The 23,415-nt window shown below is 43.9% G+C and overlaps 1 protein-coding gene and 1 long non-coding RNA gene across 4 annotated transcripts in view; one reads left to right on the plus strand and one right to left on the minus strand.

Annotated features, from left to right (window-relative positions):
* The window catches only part of Myo16 (myosin XVI), a 473,090-nt gene that overhangs the window by 298,200 nt on the left and 151,475 nt on the right, over positions 1–23,415 (minus strand). For both annotated transcript variants that reach the window (XM_087900756.1, XM_087900755.1), the window contains exons 3-4: positions 19,076–19,146; positions 8,023–8,166 (exon numbers count right to left, since the gene is read on the minus strand). In XM_087900756.1, coding sequence (XP_087756882.1) covers positions 8,023–8,166; positions 19,076–19,146 — 215 coding nt within the window. The remainder of the gene's footprint in view (positions 1–8,022; positions 8,167–19,075; positions 19,147–23,415) is intronic.
* On the plus strand, positions 7,365–11,150 carry LOC148118375 (uncharacterized). 2 transcript variants are annotated; one of them, XR_015736120.1, is made up of 5 exons: positions 7,365–7,592; positions 8,510–8,697; positions 9,468–9,606; positions 9,880–9,950; positions 10,785–11,150. It is a non-coding gene; the product is annotated as an uncharacterized LOC148118375 (long non-coding RNA). The 2 variants fall into 2 exon arrangements; XR_015736121.1 differs by having other exon boundaries at positions 8,591–8,697.

Here is a 23,415-nt window from a genome sequence, read left to right on the forward strand (position 1 = left end):
CTTTCTGTTGCTTACAGATTAAGATGTAGAACTCTCAGTGTCTCCAGCCCCATGTCTGCCTGCGAGCTGTCATGCTTCACACCATGACGACAATGGATTAAACTTCTAAAATCGTAAGTCAGCCCCAATTAAAGGTTTTCCTTTATAAGAGTTGCTGCGGTCATAGTGTCTCTTCACAGCAATAGAAATCCAAACTGAGAGAGAGAGAGAGAGAGAGAGAGAGAGAGAGAGAGAGAGAGGGAGGGAGGGAGGGAGAGAGAGAGCACACATTTATGTGTGGAGGGGTCTTTTTTGGAGAGAGAGAGAGAGAGAGAGAGAGAGAGAGAGAGAGAGAGAGAGCACATTTATGTGTGGAGGGGTCTTTTTTGTAGCTCAGAGGACATCCGTGGACTGCTATTGCTCAGGCATGGTTTGTGTTGTTTTGAGATGGGTCTCTCATATTTACCTGGAACCTGCCAAGGAGACGAGACAGACAGCTCAGCAAGCCCTCCTGTCTCCACCTCCTCAGCACTGGATTACGAGAACGTTCTGCTGCACCTGGCTTTGGGTGCTGAACTTGAACGCAGGTCTTCGTGAGCAGCAAGCACTATATCAACTGACCTATCTTCTCAGCGCCTTATCTTTGCCAGCTGTAATCACACCTACCTGACCCTTCCATCCCTTCCTCCTGTCTCCAGGAGAATCTCAACACTGCTCCTTAGCTATGCGCCCTCCTGACCCTTGCTTAAAACTCCCTGTAGGTTCCAGCCTTGGTTCCACACATGGCCTCGCATCCATGCCGTCAACTGCCTACCCCTTGCCACCTGCTCTGACCTAGCTCTTCCTTCAGGTCTCATGAGGCTGACCCACAGCTGGGTATGTCTCAGATCTCTGTGTCACACGCCCTCAGCTCTCCAAGGGTTTGGTAAAGCCTGCCCTTGTCCTCTGGCATGTCATGTACTTTGCAGAGAACAAACCCGCTGACCACAGTTTTGATTCACTGCCCGTCGTCTCCCAGCATCCTGCAGGTTTAGGTGCTCATCAGATTTCCTCTGTGAGTCTACAGCAGACATTCCACTAATCCAGGATATGTTCAGAACTCAGGATTCTTAACTGCTGAAGCAATCTGCCAATCATGCCATTGCTGTATCCAATGACATTGGCTTATTGTCTGTGTTGTGGTGTTTGTTATCCACCCACAACACAATTCAAACGTGTTGTTCTGCTTTCTGACTAATGCCAGCTCGGCTGAATCTCAGAGCACCCATTTACTTGATTCCTCTAGCCTGTGAGCCGGGCCTTCTTGGGAATGAGATCCTCCCCAGGACTTTACCATTGCATCTCTCCCTCCAGTCGTGTATACTTCACTCTGAGTCACAACAGGGGCTCGTCTGCTCATTCTACTTCACGTTTCTGTACCTACCACAGCGCCTCCAGCACAGAGGGCATACTCCAAATCTAAGAACTCTTGCTCTGGGGAAACACAGAGGGAGTGCTTCATCATTGAAAATCCATCCTTGAGTAACCATCACAAGGCCAAACTCAGAGAAGGAAGAAAGGCTCTACAGGAACACTGTGTGACCTGTCCCTGTAGTCAGGACTCTCAGGTGCTCAGACCCCAGTCTGGGTTCCAGGTGCACAGCTGAAGTATCACCAGGCAGAGTGGCACATGGCCTTTCTCAGTCCCAATTCTGGATGCCTGATTTTCTCAGCCCTCCCCAGGATTAGGTTGCTAGGGATGCCTCGGATGTACAGACCAGTGACTCCATCTCAGAGCATGGAGCTGTGGCTGAGGCTTTAATTGCAAGCCTAAAAGTATTGGAACGGAATGGCTGCAGTATAGACAGGGCTTTGTCAACACCTGCATTAGACTCCAGCTACACTTACTCTATTTCCCTCACGGAGGAAAGAAAGATGGTAACTATATTTTGCTGGAAACACAGATCTCTTAAATTATGAAGTGATGATCATCTGTAAGTTTGAGGAAGTGGGAACTATCTACGCTGCCAAAGCGATTCTTAAAATAGAGCCCCTAAATATGGAAAACCACACACCACTGAATTCATGTTTGGGTAAAATGTCTTAAAACATGGAAAATAGTCAGGAAATTATGTGAATTTCAGCATCCCTGAAAAATAAGCAATCTAAATCGAAGTATTAAGTGTGTTCTACATACACACACACATACTTACACAGAAAATATGCAATCTGAACATAATATGAATCCAAGTATTAGGTACGTGCTCTACACAGGCTCATACATATACATGTGTACTTGCACATGCATCCACATGCATATTCATATATACATGTACATGTATATACATAGATAGAGATGCATGTATCTCCAACAGATACATATTATGTACACATATATAAACATATGTACATAACAAACATGTACCTAATATAAACACATACAGAACACATGTACATAACACACACACGTATAATACACATATATAATACTCACATGCACATAACACACACACACACACACACACACACATACATAATACACACATAGGGAAAGAAAACTGGAGTGGTTTTCCTGATAGGTTTTCCTTCCTTCCTCCCTTCCTCCCCCCACCCCTTCCCCCTCTCTTTTGTTGTATAGCCAGTGTTTTGAAGTAACTAGTTATTGGGATTAGAAAGAAAAAAAAAACACTTAAACAAAGGACATCAGAAATTAAATCCACCGAGTGGACCTTAGCGACACAAACGATTACACTTTAAGAATCGTCTTTTCCCTGAAAGTGTCTGGCTGGGACAACTCGCCCTAGTTACTCTCAGATGCTTCTAAATTGCTGCCAATATTTATAAGAATCAACAACATGATTTAAATAACTTTATACACTTCGTGTAGCTCACTTTTGAATTTATGCTTTTGCATTTTAAAACCATTCTTTTCTTATATGAGAAAATAATCCACAAATAAAAGTATTAAGAATGTTAGAGATCCCAAGATGGAGACTGTCACACAGAACCACAATTGGTCAAACACGGAGGACAGCTGTTCGTGAGGAGCCAGCCCCCAGGGAGATCGACGACACAACCCTGTGCCTAAAGTTTGTGAATGCTGCTTGAGAGGGTGTGGGAAGATCTTAGCAAGCAGAAGGCCAGAAAGTCTGCCCTGAGATTGCATCCTGTAGAAATGATGTCACCAATGATACCTCAACAATATGGATACCCAAACCAGACCTGGACAAGGACAGTATCAGGAAACTACTAATATGGACGGCAGAGATCTCATGGACTCCACCCCTAGAAAAAGAACTATAGTTAACTAAGGAATGCAAAGAATGGGAATCTTCCCTGGAAGAGTCCTCAAAGTGGCTATCCAACATCAAGTGGTCAGCCCTGAAATTGCGCGCGCACACACACACACACACACACACACACGTGCACACAGTTGCATCAGGTTGGATCTTTATATTTATGTATTTATACTTATAGGTAACAATAACTTATTAATTAATATAAAAGAGGCCATGAGTTTGAAGGGAGTGAGAAGAAAAATGGAGGGGTTGGAGGGAAGAATGGGAAAGAGCAAAATGATGCGATTATATTTTAATTTAAGAGATAAATTAAATATATATTTTAAAAAGCATTAGACATCTTTGGAAATGTTGAGTAATTATAGCTACAGGCCACATCCTGCACGTTAGCACAGAGGCTGCTGGCAAACCCAGGGCCCGTCTTCTCAAACACACTTCACATGGTAGGGGACAGTCTCTGGAGAGAACAGGTTCTGCTCTCGGGCGAGGTGATGACAACACTCAGGCCACCTGCAGAGCTAAGGACTCCTAACACCGCGACAGTGCAGCCCTCGGCCTCAACAGAGAATTCCTGAGAATATAAAGCATTTTCTCTGAAGGAACTTGAAGTTTCTTACAATTTTGAGCATACATTATTCTCCAGGGTCCCCTTGTAAATTAGCACCTGCTGCAATCCTCCGAGTCCATTTTGCTTCTTGACAGCTGCTGGCAGGACAGTGTCACATGACAGGAATTCCTACCAACCTTCCGGCTTTAGATCAGAACTCATTTGAAGTCCCAAAGCCTAGGAGGTCTTCTGCTCCCTCCTTTCCTTTGTTCTTGGTTTAAACATAGTCCCCCTATGAGCCCTTGGCTGCCCTTGTGGTCCTTTCTGCTGTTTTCTGGGTGCTGGGCTTGCAGTTATGAGCCACTGTATCTAAACAGGACAGCTTCTGATGAAAATAAACACATGATTTCCCAAAGTAGATCTACACACACACACACACACATACACACACGCACACGCACACATACACACACGTGTGCGCACACACACAAGCACGCATGCAATCACATCCACCTAGCATGTCTTGCACAGCAGTCTTGCCGCACACCTCATGTTTCTGACATACAAAGAAATTTAATACTTTTTGCATGACCGTTTTTCTCCACAACTCAAGGTCACACATTCTTTGAAATTAAGATGGGAACCCCCAGCCTCACATCAGCATTAATTGTGTCTGCCCTCTAAGGGCCAAGGATGGGTGGTTTGGCTACTTCCCTTTGACCATTTCTGCCAGTTAAGAATAGCAGTGACGTTCGCATCTATGAAGTTTCCAGGCACTGTAAATAATCCTTCTTTGTCACAGCATCATGAAACTGACTAGAACCCTTGTACGATTTTCTCTCTTTTATTTAAATAACTTCTTTTCATTTATTTTGCATACCAACCAGCTTCCCCTCCCTCTCCTCCTCTCCCTTCCTTTCCCTTCTACCCCCTCCATATCCATTTCTCCTCCACCTCCATTCAGAAGGGGACAGGACTCCCTTGGGCTTGCACAAAGCATGGCACTCGAGTTGAGGTAGGACCGAGCTCCTCCTCTTACATTGAGGCAGGGACAAACATTTTCATTAACAAATGTACCTGATTCACAATTTAGGAGACATTTTTTTTTTTTAATATAGGAAAGTCTGGCATAGTTCCTCTCAAGGTAAATATCTTTGAAAATAATATAATAGAAAATGGCTTATAATATTTTTAAGTTAAGCTGGGTGGTAGTAGCACACGCCTTTAATCCCAGCACTTGGGAGGCAGAGGCAGGTGGATCTCTCTGAGTTCAAGGCCAGACTGGTCTACAAGAGTTAGTTCCAGGACAGGCTCTAAAGCTACACAGAACAAAGAAACCAAATGTATTGAAAAACCAAAACAACAATAATAATATTTTTAAGTTAAACAATTTTTCTTTGGTCTATATGTGCATTTACTGCATTTATATATTTAAATAATACATATTTATGGGTCACATATTTATAGTTTCTGCTGACAAACCCTGTTTTATTTTTCAGTATATAAGATTTTTAGTTTTCTGCTTTCGAGCAGCTTCAGGCTCACAGAATAATTGACAATGTTCTGGAATGTCCCCTCTCACATTGCACCTGTACCCCCCATTGTTACCACATGAGAGCACCCGGTGCTATGGGAAGGAGCTACTGTAGATGGCTGTCTTTGGCTAACATGCACAATGCATGTGCTGTCCCCAGGTTGCAGCTTGCCTTTAGTCTACCCCAAGAGATGCCACAGACCCCACTCAGCTTCCCGTTAGTTTTTACAGCCTTGGAGAAGAGAGGCGCGTGGCTCCACATTTTGTTCAATGGCCCTTGACTGGGGTCCACATGAAAACTTCGCATGTTGCTCTTTGCTTGTGTGCTCTGGTGAACCACCAGGCATGGAGAATGCTATTCTTAGAACACCAAGGCCACTTGAAATGGACGCATCACGTCACTGTTGAGCTGGGCCTTCACCTCCTGTCTAGGGAAGCTCTGGTTCTGTGATGATTGGGCTGCCTGCCTTCCTTCCTTCCTTCCTTCCTTCCTTCCTTCCTTCCTTCCTTCCTTCCTTCCTTCCTTCCTTCCTTCCTTCTTTCCTTCCTTTTGTGCTCTGCCCAGGTGTAGTGGATAGACTGCATTGACTTATGCTGTTATTGTTCATATTACCCTTGGATAAACAGATTTTTGGGCACATGTGTGTTGTCTTTGTGATTGAACACCTTACTCACGTGATCCTCCTTAGCCTTCAGAGCACAGGTGGCCTGATGCTCTGAATAAAGCTGACTATAGCATAAGACTTGAGTTGGGCCCCATTGTTAGGCCCTGCTCTCCCAGGTTCGCGCTGCCAACTGGAGCATTAAGCAATACCCATTTGGTCTTTTCAGCATGAATCCAGAAATATTTATTGTTGTTGGCCTTAAATTACAATCTATTATGATAACTTTTACGGGTTCCTTAATTGTTCCAGTGTGGACCGTTGGGAAGGGTCTGCTTAGATCTTCTCTGTATCCTTTGCAAAGCTTGCCTCCTTCCCTTCACAGCTAATGAAAACTCCATCTTGCAAGTCTATGCCCCTTGCCCGGATTCAGTCATTGGTCCTCAGTTTAGCTGATTTGTGGGAGAAAATCCTGCTGCCGTTCTACAGTACCACCCTGTGCTGTTTGTTTACTGTATAAAATAGCAAACCATTTTCATTTTAGCTTTGGCTTTTAATCTCTTTTAGCTAATGTTTTCCTAGGTTAAATTTTATTTATTTAAGATCTGATTTTGATCCATTTTTCCTACTTGATTTAAGATTAAACTGCTCACCTTTCTCAGACTAAAGTTAAACTTACAACTTTAACTTTCTTTAACTTCTTAAGTGGAAAGCCAAAAGTGTTCACTGCTTCTCAGAGGGCATGGGGGGGGGGCGATAAGCCATGATTGAAACAAGTCCACTCTCATGACAAGGTGTGCTGGTGAAGAACGCAGGTAACATGCTGATAATTTCAGGGATGAACTAGGGTCAAGTTCAAAAAGTCGGAGGACCGACTGAAACAGATGAACTCTCCATGCTGTGAGGAGTCCGACAGTGAGTCCAGCCATGCCGTGTGGCGTCCATTCAGGTTAAGGAGTCGGCAAAGCCATGTGCTGTCCATTCAGGCTAAGTTGGTGCAGGATTTCTATAGAAAATCATCATTCCTCTAAACATTTATTCTGAGGACTGGGATAAATGTCACCACTTATTGATTTCCCTTGGAAGAGGCAGTTTAACTTCCGGGTACACCAACTTCACATTGATTTCCTCTTCTGTGCAGTCTCAGAGAGACCTAAGGAATTTGCCAACGTGTAGCTGACTCATCTTAACTACGAGCCCTTGTCTATTGATTCCGCAGGCACCGGTTTTCATGTCTAAGCTTTCTCCAGTCATGGAGTATAAACGTGCAACATTCTGGTTCAGTGTGTCCTTGGGGAGTGCTCCCTCCGGCTCTTAGGGGTTTCAGAGACCATGACCACAGTCTCTCTGGTTACGGTCGGGTGGATCTGTACAAAGGTCTACCTAATGAGATTTGAGTCATGATGCAGTCATGTGATGAGCTGAGCTTAGTTGTTCAGGTCCGCAGCATCAATTCTGCAATGCCAACCCAGGAGTCTGGACCTGCCTTCCATGGAGACCACTTAAGAAAGGTAGTCTTTTGCTCCCATGCCTTCCTTAGAAGCCTTGGCATTCTACACTAGAAGGGAGCATGCTGGCTGGCAATGGAACCAGGTTTGGGATCCCTGCCTGAACTTAGGGAAAGTCAGTGACACCCAGTGATGTGTATTCAGGTAAGGGAAGAAAGGTGGTTGTTGGTGTTGCTATTTAATTTTGGGTATTTCATACATGAGTACTGCATCATTCCAACCTCTCCCTCTCCCCCTCCAACTTCTTCTGTGCCATCTTCACTCCATCCCAGATTCATGATCCCATTGGGAGAAATGTTTAACAGTTCAAGTGCAGCTGCCTGAATTTGGATTCTTGAGAACAAACATGGGCATCCCATCAACACTGATGCGTACCAAAGTATGCAGTTCTAAAGCGTGTTATGACATGAACATGGGTGATTTTAGGAGCTTCATGCCTGACAATGTCTGCATTCTTGGAGCATGAATGGTGACACAGACGCATGCCTTTTCCAAAAGTGTGTGAGGGGTACTATCAAACACATGTCTGTCATTGAGTCTTCAAGGGCTAGGGCAGCTGGATTAATGTACTTACTAAGACCAGCAACAGGACAATATCGGGGTTGTCACAGGCACAGGCAATGTGCATGGGTGTCCAAAAGTCCTCATCCTGGTGGTTGACATTGACACCCCTGTCAATGAGGACTTCTGCGATGAAGACATTGTCGTACCGAGCGCACTGAAAGACAGAAAGGAAACACGAGCTATAATAAATGATGCAAGCATCACTGACCGCTGGAACATGACAGGTGAAGCCCCAAATGTGTTCTCCATCTCCAGGGAGACTAAAGGAAAGGGACAGACATCAGACTGCTGGGGACATCTAGGCAGTAGATTCTGGGATGAAAAAAGTAAACAGAGGCATATACTTTAAAAATTAAGCCATATCTTGATTTAAGTTCTTGAGTCATGTACAGTGAGGGCTCTAAACTGAGTACATTATCCTTCTGACTACAACAGTTCATTGACATTGTTGATATGTATGTAATGTTTCTCTTCTGTGGTGGATATGCTTCATGTAGGATGTATACACATGCTCAGAACAGACTCTTCCCACCTATCAGTCAATACTCCCACTGTGACAATTCATCCTCCATTAATAGACAGCACGGTGAGGAACGCAGCACTGGAAGATCCTACTGCTGTCTGAGAGTCACCAGCATCTGCTCCAGTCAGTCTAAGACCTCCATACTCAGGAGGAACGACTCAGGTATAGCTCTACAGTGAAGATCAGACACTGCTCTTGTTTTGGACCTAACTTCAGTTCCCAGAATACATACTGGTTGGCTCACACCCAACCAGTATCACCAGGGATCAGATGCCCCTCAGATGGCCATCATGGTTACGTGTGTGTGTGTGTGTGTGTGTGTGTGTGTGTGTGTGTAAAACAAACTATATAAGCCCTAGCATTGTTGAATTCACTATCTCAAGAGACTTCTCAGGTACAGCATTATGATGAGGGTTCAGTATGACTGGGGTTCATTGTCTAAATACACAGAGTTCATGACATAGAGTGGAAGAGAGGAAACAGCTGCATGAGGGAAGAATTTGCAGAAGCAGGCCCTGCAAGCCTGCAGCTGAATGGATATGGGCAGCATGACATAGAAAAGGGGGAAAGGGTAGATTATTGAATCTATCTTAACCTAAAAGAACAACTGTTAATCTCAGAATATTTTACAGTTGGTATGGGTTTTAGTTTATTAATACAAATTTAATTTTGTTATACTGCATGTATATTTCTACTCTTGTTTAAGGGATTGTGTTTATACAGCTCAATTAAAAATGTAATGTATAATTAAGAAATACAGATTTCCAAAAATATCATTAGTTTTCTATAAGAGTCAAATTTATAGTCATGTTAGCTAGGTTTTCTAGATGTACAAGGATATATTTCAGAGAGACAGGCATTCTTCAAACATTTCAAAGGCCTACAGTAGATGGCATTTTAAATGTTTTAATAACTTAGACTTTTCATGACAGTGAAACACATCTGCTTCTGGCAGCACCAATCTAGCCCCGAGATGATGATGGGCACTGAGGACACTCGATACAGAGTTTGTTTTCTTCTTGGCAAAACTGGCCTATTGGGAAGAAACTGTCCTTGCCTCCACTGCTGACAGTAAGTACTCTGTCCATTCTGGACAAGCAGGACACAAAGAAAAGCATCTGTTGAACTCTGCCAAGACAGGGTAGGCCAGTTCTTCAAATTTTCCTACTTCTGAAAATTGTCTGTCAGATATTCTAGGCCTATAGCCAAAATTGGATGCCCCAATGTCACAGAGAAACCTTGGGTGACTGTCCAGGCAGCCAGTTGTTTCTGTCATTTCTTGCATGTTTTGGAAGTCACTTGCTTGCACTTCCTGATTACTCAGGTAATATTATTCCTTCTCAGGTCTTTGATGGAGTTGAAGACTAGACAGCCAAAGTTGCAGGTCTCCAGAATTTTAACAAAGGACATGCTAGGTATGAGACTTATAGTCTTCAACAAAGGAGAAGTGTTAAAATATCTCTATAATTAGCCAATACCTATTGCTTGGACATCTAGAATGTGTTTTTTTTCTTGACATTGTTCTTGTTGTTTGTAGTTTCATTTTTGTTTAGGTTATTACCTTTTCTTTCTTCTGACTTTCTTCTGACAATACTTAGTAATAGTTGTTATTGTATATAGTTTTATGTTAAGATTAGAACATTCTTGAATAGACAGAAAGGGGGGAAATGCTGTGGATAACCCTTTTGTATACTGTGAATATGTTTTATTCCTATTGGTTAATAGAATAGCTGACTTGGCCTATAGCAAGGCAGAGTAGAGCCAGGCAGGATAGCCAAACCAAGAATACAAACTAAGAGAAGGGTGAATTCTGAGAGAAGCCAGAAAGCTTCTGGAACAGCAAGATGTATTAGACCTCAGGTAAAAAAAAAGCCACAAGCCATGTGGCAACACATAGATTAACAGAAATGGGTCCATTTAATGTAAGAGTTATATAGTAATAAGCCTGAGCTAATAGGCCAAAGTGCTTGTAATTAATATTAAGCTCTGTGTGATTATTTTGGGACTGGGCAGCTGAGTAATGAAAGCACCACTTCTATTTATAGACATGGTCCCCAGGAAGCTCCCTGGGGTGGTCTGAATGAAATGGCCCCCATAGACTCAGAGGCAGTGGCACTGTTATGAGGTGTGAGCTTGTAGAAGTAGGTGTGGCCTTGTTGGAGTTAGCATGTCACTGGGGGATGGGCTTTGAGCTTTCAGAAGCTCAAGCCAGTTCTAGTTGGATCACTGTCTCTTCCTGATGTCTGCAGATCCAGAGGAAGAACTCTCAGCTCCTTCTCTAGCATCATGTCTGATTGCATGCCACCCACCATGACAATTATGGACTAATTCTCTATGGTGATTTGAAAGAAAGTGTCCCCCAAAGGGAGTGGCACTATTAGGAGGGTGGCCTTATTGGAGGAAGTGTGTCACTGTGGGGGCGGGCTTTGAGGTCTCTTTTGTTCAAGCTTCCCTGTGTGTGACAGTCAGCTCCCTGCTGCCTTCTGATCAAGATGTAGCATTCTCAGCGCCAGCAACACATCTGTCTGCATGTTGTCATGTGCCACATTGTGATAATGTACTTAACCTCTGAAACTGTAAGAGAGTCACCCCAATTAAATGTTTCCTTTATAAGAGTTGCTGTGGTCATGGTGTCTCTACACAGCAATAGAAATCCTAACTAAGATACTCGCATGTCAGGAAGAGAGGCCACTTGGGTGATAAGGATCAGGACTCACACAGTAGAAACTTGCACCTATTCCCTCTGGACACATTAGATACCTGAGTCTGTCTTCAAGAGGGGAAACTAAGTTTCAATTTAACACCATTCTTTTCCCACCAAATAAATCATAACTGCAAGCCCCAACAGGATCAAAGAGTTTCTAAATAACTACATTTCCCCAAGTTATGGAATATTATTTAAAGTTACACAAATTTCAGCTAATACTTAACAGGAAACATATAGCATGTCTAGAATCCAGTACAAATTATTAGGGAAGGATCAAAACAGCATAAAAAGAACCCACAGGATGTAGCATGAGTGATCAATGCCATGCCTAGAACTCAGAAATCAGGGGACTGGTAATACTATTAGGAAGCCATTGTGAAGAAAAGATATGATACCCAAGGCAGGAGAGTCACAAGGTCAAGGTCAATTGGATAAAGAGGGAGATAATGATGGTAGGTAAGCAGACAGCCAGGCAGGCAGATAATAGACAGACAGACAGACAGACAGACAGATAGATGGATGATAGATAGATACATGAATGACAGATTCACAGATGATAGACAGATAGATATACAGATAGGCAATAGAGATAGACAAATGGATGGATAGATAGAATGATAGATAGATAGATAGATAGATAGATAGATAGATAGATAGATAGATAGACAGTACATATATATAGAAAGAGGGATAGACAGAAGATAGATTAGATGATAGATAGATAGAAAGATGGATAGAAAATAGATAGATATATACATACATACATAAGTTTTACTTTGGAGAAAATTAATATATCATTTTACATATGAAGGAATAGAACAGTGCTGGAAAAAGCTACTGGGATAAATTAATCATTGCTGTGGAAACACACATTGAACCCAGTTCTATGTACAACATACAAGAACATAAACTTAATTCACACAAAATAATCCAGAAGAGGCAGAAAATGTGTGTGTGTGTGTGTGTGTGTGTGTGTGTGTTGGTATAAAATGGAAACTATAGACAAAAAGTAAATGCTAGAGTTTACCTTAAGCACATCAGCAATTTGGTGAGGTCTATAACTTAAAGGTGCATGTTACAAGGTAGAATAATTGTCTACAACAAGCCCTGAATAATTCTTTTTAAATATAGGGGGTGGGTCTGCATATTCTCACACTCCTCCCTGGAGGTCCTTGCTGGTGCAATAAGAAATGAAAAACAGCTATAATGTTGTCATTACATCTGCCTCCACTCTCAGAGGACCTGCAGATATCTAAATAAATAAAAACAACCATACCTAATACATATATATGGCAGAGTTGTAGGACACAATGTCAGAGCAACAAACCAGAATTTCTATACACTAGTAACAGTAGTTTGGAAAAAAATTTAAAATTGGATAGTTTCAAAAATTTTGAAACATTTGTAATTAAGACAAACAAAGCTATGTAAGATTGGGAGTTTGAAAATAACAAAGTGACCACATTTCATAGACTCGGAGAACCTTAAGTGTATACTGTGTTACTGAGGCAGAAAACACGGGACTCTTAGCTGATTCTTCCTATGTTTGTCTACATTTAATTAAAATGCAACCAGGAACCCACAGGTCTATCTGTACTGACCAAAATCCTGAATCTAAAAACCGTAAGTTAATATATAGGACCTAGAATAGCTTACAGATCATGGGCAAGAAAGCAGTTCGTGGACGAATGGCACTCAGTGTCTAGATTTGCTTAAAGCTGTGGTCGATGCAGTGTGATACGGACATTATGGCAGAGGAATCCCCGAGACACACATAATATATATCTTGGGAATGGATCAACACACACAGAGACAACTGATATCCTGGAAAGTTTCAGAAACAATTTTATTAACAATGGGTGTTCTCTCAGTAAATCATGACAGGCAGCAGGTGTGTGTGCACATCACATACTGCAGCTGTGCAGTTTGCACCAAAGACAACACTTACTCAACATGAAAAAGGGAAGACAAATTCAAAGTCTAAAATCACACACAAAAAAGTCTAAAATTGCACAAAAGGGAAGCCCTGATATAAGGTCATGAAGGACATTCACGAACGTACTGGAAAGGATTCCAGGAAGCAAGTAGGCAAGACAAATGCAGGTAGCTTGATGGGAAAGGCATCTAGCTCCAGCCAAGTCTTTTTGTCTCTTATGTCCCATGTGGTTCATTGTTAAATCACTTGAGAAACTGATGATGTGAACTGGGACTTCAGCCACAGCAGCATCAGGACCCGAGCATCAATCCCCACTAAGCTGGTGTGAAGTGTGATCTGGATCCAGGTGAAAGCATTTCTTCTCTTTGCTTCCTTTTTCAGACAGTTCACTGTACAGTCACTAATGCTGTGGATGATCTTTGCTTTTGAGTCTGTTAAGATACCCTGAGGGGCATCACACACGACTCAGTGGGAAAGAGTTCTATCACTGCAAGCATGTGGAGCTGAGTTCAAATCCCCAGCACCCATATACAAAGCCAGGTGAGGCTGTGCATTCCTCTACCCCAGCACTCAGAGGACAGGGAGAAGGAGAGGTGAGACTGGTAGATCCTGAGAGACTGCTGGCCAGCCAGCCTACTTGAAAAGGAGAGAGCCCATTTCCGTGAGAGACCCTGTCTCACAGTTATCAGGTGGAGGGTGACCAATGGGAGACCGTGCTCACAGTTATCAGGTGGAGGGTGACCAATGGGAGACCGTGCTCACAGTTATCAGGTGGAGGGTGACCAATGGGAGACCACGCTCACAGTTATCAGGTGGAGGGTGATAGAAAACACCCAGCACCCTGCTCGTGTCTCTACAGGCAGGAACATACCTGCACACTCATGTGCAGTTACCCCCACCACACACTATATACACACAGAAACACAAAGACACCCCCACCACACACTACACACACAAACACAAAGACATTCCTGTCCCGGACTGTGGGAATCCACACTTACACCTCACACTCGCATGCATGCACCCTCTCACACACACACTGCACATACACAAGTACGCACAAACACAAAGACATCCCTAACCCCGACTTCAGGAATCCACATTTATACCTCAAATGTACTTGGAGTTTGTCTTTCAAGGAGAATAAAAAACCTAATTAGATGCAGAGCTGAAAGTGACACTCACCCTTCTCGAGGGATGTACTTCGTGATTCACACTTCTGAAGATTATGAATAATAATTTGACAGCAATAAATACCTTTAATCACCCTTGTCTGAAAAGATTATGAGGGCTGAACATCTCTGTAACAGCGATCTTACACCATCATCACGGCTTAGCACAGCCCCTGCTCTGCAGAAAGAATTTTCCTCAAGCTAACACCGCTTCCCCTCAATCCGTGTTGATCATCACCAGATCGGTTTGTGGTGACACATTTCGTACTGAGAGAAGAGGCAAGATGATTTCCATGCTCAGAGGGACTGGGAACTGCTTTTCTGCCTGTCGCTCAGCGTCACGTCCCCAGGCTCTCTGCCACCCTTGTCTCTCTTTCTGAATGTTAAGCGGAACGCACTGTTGGACTTCACACAGTGTAAAATGAGCGTCTCTTGTTCAAAGACCAAGCGTTTTAGGGACCGGGTCTGGCGTCCCCATGCCCTTCTGTGTTACAAGCCGCAGCATTATACAGCAAATCTCAGCCATCTTTTCACAAACGACATATCAGAACCAAGGGTCCTGGTAAAGGCTAACTCCAAAGGCAAGGCTTTTGGGCGCCTTTGTTTTGTGAATAAAGTGGCTGTCCTTAGCTGTAGATTGTTCACTGTAGCTAACTCCCTTTTTGTTGATATTTGGGGATTGATTCCCGCAGTTCAGAACTGTGTGGTGAAACAGCTTCTCACTCTTTTGTTCCTCTCTCCTAGGTAAGCAGAGATCCGCCTTCCTGCAATTATCTTTATCAGCAGGCATTTGTCAGTATTTAGGCAAGAACATCCCATTTAAGATATTCACAGATCTCCAAGTCCATAGAATTACTACCTGCCCAAGCTGCTGCCCTGGTTTTAACGCACTTAAAAGATTCCTAACCCCTTATGCTCACTTCTACCTCAGTTTACTGATGGTTTTAGTTCAGGACGCTCAAGGACAGCAGAAGGGATCATTAGCTGCAACCCAGAGAAATGCGCAAAACATCCATGGTCAGAACAACTGATAACAGCATCGCCCAAAACTGAAAGTTTAGAGGCCTGGGTCTCTTCTTTGCTTAGAGCAGTCAGCTCAACTTCAGACCTAGGCCCGTGGGAACTACAGCGCCTGGCATCTGTGCTGTCTGATCAAGAGCCATCAGCTTCCCCTAGGTCGCCAGGTTACCTGGTAATTTCTATGCCTACTGGGAGGAAAGAAGTGGTGTGCTGATTTAAACAATCTGTACCCTATTCATAATTTTACTAGAAATAAATCTTTTAGCTCTTTTATCTATCACCTAATAATGTAGCACAATAACCTGCCCACCTAAGAATCCCCCAATGATTTAATTCCTTTATTAACTAACTTTCTCCATTAAGGACTTCACCGGACCATGTACTTGCCACTCTCATGGATCTCTCTCTCTCTCTCTCTCTCTCTCTCTCTGTGTGTGTGTGTGTGTGTGTGTGTGTGTGTGTGAAAACCCTTATCTGATTTTCTATGGCCTGGAACCTGCTAGCGCTGGGGAATTGCTGGTTTTGAAGGTATATATGACTGGGAACATTTGTAATGAGGAAGACAAGAGAGAATGATGTAGAACTAAAACAATGTAGAACAAGGGAGAACAAGAAGGGACAATGAGAAATGATGGATTGAAGAGAGAGGAATAAAGGATTATGGAGAGATGGAACTTGTGAGTAGATTTCTTTACCCTCAGATCTTTAGCCCCTCTTTAGCTGTTCATGGTGTCTCTAAATAGAACCCTGTAAGGGAGTCTTAAAGGCTCAAACTTTTAAGGCTCTCTATACTTCTGCATAAAATCCCTCTTAGTTTACGTGCCCATGAATCCTAGTGTTTCTCTAACACAAGTGAGCTCATCTCTGGCTCCTCTCTCTGTAAGTATTGGGGAGGGGGAATCACCTGATCTTTGCACCTTCCCAGACTCACCAGGCTCCGTAACCTGCACACTTGCCAGGTCTGCCCCTGTTTGCTTCTTACTCTTCTTTCCCTAAAGTCTGGATCCTGAACATTTTAAATGCATGTCTCTCACCTGGAACCTAAGAGAACTCAGGCTGAGAACACCATCTCTCATGGATACTGCTCCACTTTAAGAAAAATTATCACCCCATGTGGTCATGAAGAAGCCTAGATATGTTTTGAGTTAATGCTTCTTTCTAAGCCATACCTCATCTTTATATCATCCATCAATCTATCCATCCATGTGTCATCTACCTGTCTATCTAGTATCTATTTACCTCACCATCTGTGTATCTATTCCCTATCCATCATATACCGTGTATCTATTATCTATCTATCTATCTATCTATCTATCTATCTATCTATCTATCTACCTATCTATCATCTATTCATCTATCTATCATCTATTCATCTATCTATCTATCTATCTATCTATCTATCTATCTATCTATCTATCTGTCTATCTATCATCTACCCAATCATCTATTATCAATTTTTTTCTTCATCTATGTATCTGTTGTCTATCAATATTCTATCATATATATCTACATTATCTCTACCTTTCTCCCTCTACCATGTCTGTCGGTCTGTCCTCTCCAACATCTTTTATCTGCATTATCTACTATCTATCCTATCATCTGTGTATGTATCTCCTCCCCTTCCCCTCCCCTCCTCCCTCTCCATTCTTTCCTCAATTACATTATGTACTCTGTTCTTTACCCGGCTTTGTGCTCCAACATGTCTTAGGTATTTTTGCAGCCATCACGACATGATGTTCCTTACATGAGTTCCTTCTCTTGGTATTAAAACTAGCATTGCTTCAGTAGAAGGACATCTCTAAGTTCTCAGGGATTTCACGTCAGCTTGACCATGCTGTGAGGATGCCACAGCACAGCACCGAGGACGTCTGAAAGCCATTCTCTGTTGTATGAGCATTGGTAGCCCTTCTCTTAGTTCATTAAAAAACTGGGGGGGAGTGGGAGGGTGTTGGGAAGAGGGGCGGAAATGGAAACTTTTATAATTTAATAAAATTTACTAAAAAAAAAAACTATGTTACCAACACCCAACATTTTATCAAGGCTTACATAATTATACTCCTCGCTCCATAAATTCTTACAAAGATTGAAATCTGAGGATTCCTCTGTGCTGTCCTCATGAGACATTCTTCCTGGTGGCACAGACATGGCTGCTTTTTGCCACCGTCTCCCTGTTCATCACCCAGCACTTGCCATCTGCCATTGTTTGCTGCAGGGATTTTTTTTTTTAATGGACCAGTAGGCAAAGAGACTAAGTCAAATTTGTTTGCAAAATATGTATTAAAATACATACTTTGTACTGTAATGTATTAAAAAATAAGTTAAAATAAAGATGTACAACCAACAATATTAATCTGTCTCTGGAATCTATATCAACCACAGCCCTAACTGAAACATTTGATCCCCACATTATTGATTTTCTTTTTCTGGGACGTCTAAGAGAAATGTCTTACAGAAGTCAGCACTTACAGCAGTGGATTACAACCTGTGGGTCACAACCCCTTTGGGGGTCAAATGACTCTTTCAGAGGAGTCACATATCAATTATTCATCATGTAATATGTTTACATTATGATTCATAACAGTAGCAAAATTACAGTTATGAAGTAGCAATAAAAATAATTTTATGGTTGGGGTCAGCACAACATGAGGGTCTGTATTAAAGCGTCGCAGCGTTAGGAAGGTTGGGAATGGCTGGCTTAGAGCCTGGTGCTCAATGAGTAATATTTGAGTTGAATAAACAACTCTGAGAAACCCCATCGGTGTCTATATCTTCTCTTTGACCCCCTTGCACATGCACTGTGCTCCTCCCTTCAAGACACCCACAGGACACTGTGTAATCAGGAGCCACATCTGAGGAGCTCAGGCATCCCAGTGTGGGATGCCCCAAGGCGTGGGCTCCCCAGGAGACTGTTCACACTTGACATTCTAGAAGGCTAAATTGCCTTTCTCAGCACCTAAGGCATTCTGCAACCCTGTAATTGTTTCTCTCTTTGACAACCTGCAATTGTCCCTTTGCTTTTATTTACTCAGTAATCTCTGCTAAAGAAGAGTACAGCAGTGAGCCCCCCTCCCTCACCTAACACTCAGTTCTCTGTACATCTCCCAGACCCAACCTAGGTACCCATGACAGCACCAAAATGCCTGCCTCAGCCTGGGAGGCGAGGAAGTCTCTCAAGATGACCTTTTGCTTCTGGCCGTACTCTTTCTCAATCTTTGCTTTCTATCACTTGGATCTAGAGGCACTACCTTCCTGCTAACCTTGGAGGCCCTATATCCTGGGGGTCTTTCATTCACAGCTCCTTCACTGCGACTTCAGTCTTCATTGTGTCACCTGGGAGAATGGAAAAATGACTGTGACCGCCACCTGACACACTCACTCCATCTACTGTGTCAAGATCTCCACAGACGCAAGAATGGTGTGTAACACCTCGACAAAACGGTCCAATGGGCATCAGCCACAGAGCGAGCTGAGACCTGACATCTTGTCCCACCCACTCCTCCTTGGGTCGGCTAGGCTCAGGCGACTGTCCCTCCCTCGGAACATCAAACTCAGTGGCTCTTTATCCACACCTGTCCCTGTCCCCTCCTCCCCTGCTCCCCTCATTGTTGGATGTTCATTCCAGGACTGACTTTTGACTCTTGAATCCTTAATTTATTCTCTGTCTCCAGGTGTCATCCCACGGCCCCTGCAAATGTCAGTTCTTACCAGGTGGAGTAAGGACCCTCCTGAGGAAACGGGAGTGTGTGGGTCTGCCCCCTCCTTCAGGAGCCGAAGCACTGCAAGAGAAGAGAGAAAACAGAGTTGGAGCAAGCACGGAGCACATACACCCTGAGCCCAAACTGACAGCCTTTCATTAGCAGCTCAGACAACAGCTGTGAGGGAGACAGGGCGAGGGTAAGTCACCGTCAGATCTCACGTTGCACACCGACGGTCACGTGTGTTTCTCTTTGCTTCCAAATCTGCTACCTGGCATGGAAGTTTGATCACCCACTACAGACATAGAAATGAATGAGAAAGTACATTGGATTGAAGTGGATTATTTTGAGGTGCCAAGTTCGTTATGTCCTTTGCAGAACAAAAGAAAACATATCAACCAAAAGGGTCCACTCTCTAGCTTCACGAGGACGTTGTTTGGCAATTTGTGGCGACCTCTTGGTTTGAAGCGATGAAAAGTTTGCATTTTGCACATTAAGCCTCCATTTGTGCCGTTAGCCCTTGCCCATTTTTCTTCTACTGTCACAGAGCACTATGGGACAAAACCATAAAGTCACAGAGATCAAAACATCTATCAATTATCGGAGCCAAGCCACAGCTGGAAAACGATTTGCGCGTCCATTTGCTAGCAAGGTGAATTCATTAGCGCACGCAATGCCAGGAGGCACTGAGAAACCTGTCAGCCTCTGCTGATTGCAGTGTCCTGACGGGGCCAGTCTCCTAGGAAGGTCCTTGGGTTCAGGGACACGCCGCTGTCCCCACTGCTGGTAATATATTCATGACTTAAAAAACAATCGTAGTGTGACTTTTAATTGATCTTAATAATAAAAAACCAGAGTCAAATTATGGGGATAAAAGCTGAAAGACCAGAGAAGTAAGGGAGCCATCCACTAGAAAGACTTTTTATCTCTACTGAATCCTCAGACCAAAGGGGGCGAGATCCTGTGTCCAGGAATCCTCAGACTAAATGGGTTGAGCTCCTTTTCCTCCCGCCTTATATTCCTCTCTCTGCCCAGCTGTATCCCTTCCTGTCTCCACCTTCCTAGTGCTGGGATGACAGGCATGTGTCTCCCATGTGCTGGGATTCAAAGTGTGCACCACCACCGCCTGGCTCTGTTTATATTTTAGACTGAATCAACCTGGCGTAGCCCAGAGTGGCCTTGGACTCACAGAGATCCCTCCACCTGTCTCCCAAGTTCCAGGGTTAAGGGCTCAGATCCGGTCACCCTCATGGAGGCATATTGCCTTCCATCCAATCTCTTCTCTGTGACCTGAAGGTGTCTTTCTCGCTAGTCATCACGTATTGGTGCCTCCGGGTTATCTTTTCTCTTGTCTCCCTCCCTCTGCGGGGCTCTAAGAGACCATGCAATCTCAACAGCCTGGCTGTTCCTGTACGGGTTCTGACCACCCTCTCTGCTTGTGTATCCTGTGAGCATGATAGAACAGTCGTCTACCATGGAGGGGACCTGTGGGTAACCTAGAGTACCCATGCCTAAGTCTTCCTCCAGTCGAGCCTACATCCGAACCTCTCTCACTATAGACCGATGCTTGCCTGCCTGCTGAGGGAATGAGAGCCAAGCCTGTCCTTACTTCTTCGAGACCACAGCCTGTCTACTCCAGGGCTCTTCCAGAAAGAGCTTCCTAAGGAACATTCTAGAATATTCCTTTTCTAGTCACAAACAAGTGACTTTCCTTTCACGATGATGTCCTTCCTTCAGTCCAGAATTTACTTACATGACGAAGATCCAGTTTTCTGAGGAACCTTCTCAGAGGTGGCAGGGCTGCAGACAAATTGCCAGCAGCCACCATTCTCAGAGAGTTGAGTGAGGCAGGCAAGCATCAAGAATAGTTTAGCAACCTGGGACTCCACTTGGCTTGGGCTATAGACTAGACATACCCCTCTCTGAACTTTCAGGCAACCTAAGACCCTACCTGCATCCGACTGCAGGTATATAATGGGATTGTCGCTTCCCTTAGTAACCTTTTGATTCAAACACACCATAGAAACCTTCGATTCAAACACACCATAGATCACAGTGTGGGAGCTCCAGGCAGTGGGGTCAGGCTAATCTATGCTGGTTTAGAATGAGCATACCAGTAAGGCAAACCAGGCCCTCTGAATGAACTTTTAGGGGAAATCTTCTATTTGCCCTCTTATTCCTATGCATAGTTGTGCATGCATATGATAATAAGATGCTGTCTCCCACTATGAAGAGACTGGTAGTATTATATTTTCCCCACACTACAAGTGGAGAGATCCAGCGCTGATGGGGCAGAGCTGTTTGGGGGGAAACATGGACTTGGACTCCAGCGGCATCAGGGAGATCCACTGTCAAGCTCCGTGGACTCTTGCAAGTTCAGCAGTTTCCAGGGGAGACTCCAGAGGACAGCAGTTAACATGCCTATAATAGCTATGTATAAGGAACGAGATACACGTCGTTGTTTGTTTCCAAACACTTAAGAACGAATTATTTCCCAGTCATCATTATGGTAACCAAGGGTATCGGGGGAAATTAAGAACACACAGAAAACGGAATAATGTTGAAAGTACATGAAAAATAAAGAAAAGCTAGGCACCATGACATGTCTAAAAGACCACCCTGTCTAGATAGGGAGGCACTGTCTCTAATCAATTAAAAAGAGGGAATTGGGTAGCTCATGGGTCAAGGTACTCGCCACCAAGTATAATGACCTGAGTTTGACCCCCAGTGGAAGAAAAGAACCGATTCCATATAGCTGTCCTCTGACATGTGTGCGTGTGTGCGCGCGCAGGTGTGTGCGTGTGTGTGTGCGCACGCGCAGGTGTGTGTGTATGCGTGTGTGTGCGCGCGCAGGTGTGTGTGTGTGTGCGTGTGTGTGCGCGCGCGCAGGTGTGTGTGTATGCGTGTGTGTGTGCGCGTGCAGGTGTGTGTGTGTGTGCGTGTGCGTGTGTGCGTGTGTGTGTGTGCGCGCGCAGGTGTGTGTGTGTGCGCGTGTGCGTGCGCGCGCGTGCAGAGGTGTGTGCACAGACAAACATCCAAAGAAAGAAAGAAAATAATAAAGGGAAATCCTAAGATGGGCAACACAGACTTGAAAAGGTGACATTTTATAACAGCGAGGAAGTGTTCCGTTTTCATGGGCACACAGTGCACATTCTGCAAAGCTTGCTGCTCAGTGATGTTTAGGGTACTCGGAGCTACGTGGTCCTAAAGCGAGCACCTTCTTCACCAATGTCCTCACCATGGCTTCCAGCCTGTGTAGAACAGAAGCCGAGAGAGGAGAGTCTTCACTTCATTCTTGACAGACATGACCTGAACATCAGTCTGCCCTGTCTGGTGTGATGTCGGCTGACTTTGCGTATGTTCCCGTGAACGAAGTTGAACACCCTACCACTGCTGTAGATTGAGTGCAATTACTGTGGAAAGGCTGAGGGCTTTCTAATGGGTCTACTGAGAAGGTGTGGCTGTGTTCATTACGCTCATATCAAGGACATGCTATATTTCACTGGCTGGGTTTTCATAGATAGCAATGGACTTGCATGAATGGAAATCCACTAACAATTATAGTGGATTATACTAGTGAAATCCACTTGGTTATAGGCTATGAATTTCTTGGCTGAGGTTTGGAAGGGCTCCAGAGCCTGGCCACGTTTTCACAGCCTTTTCAGACTATTTTCTTACACTCGATGGCTCTAGGTTTGACCCTGAGTCACGGCAGCCCCATGCAGCACGTTGCTACATTTTCTGTGTGCTGTTTTATGGACATATTTACAACTTTGAATTGGCTGTCCTGCAGTCATTGCTAGGGTTCCTCTGGGAAGCAGTGCACTGGGTTCTACCGCGGGAAGGTGTTAATTCAGTCTCTCCACTCCGGGAAGCTTGTTTCCCAGTCTACATCACTTGGCTCTTTCATCCTGATCCCTTGATGACATGTGTCACTCTCGGGGCTTTGCAGTCTCACATGGTCAGCCAGGCTTTCACTGGACGGCTGCAGATTTTAGCTCATTTGATTTTTTTTAAATTAGCATGTAATTAAAACTTCATTCCTGACTTTTGTAGTTTGAATTTTTTGCTTTCATTTTTTAACATTTTAATCATTTTTTCTCTCATTTTCATTATTGCTTTTCCCAACATTTTTCTCGCTTCTACCCAGAGTGTGTCCCTTTCATGAACGTTGTCTGTTGCTTTACAGGGGTTTTATTTTCAAATGTGGGAAGCTGGGTAACTGGGTATTCAATTTCTGCTGTAGCATTTACAGCTATGGAGTTACACTGGTTACTTCACATGGATGAAGGTTTAGCAGTTGTGGAAGATGCTCCTACCGCAGCAGGGGACATTGGTGAGGGTGAGTGT

The sequence above is a fragment of the Myodes glareolus genome, chromosome 23 (genome assembly GCF_982192425.1).
Source record: "Myodes glareolus chromosome 23, mMyoGla1.1, whole genome shotgun sequence".
NCBI classification, from domain to species: Eukaryota; Metazoa; Chordata; class Mammalia; order Rodentia; family Cricetidae; genus Myodes; species Myodes glareolus.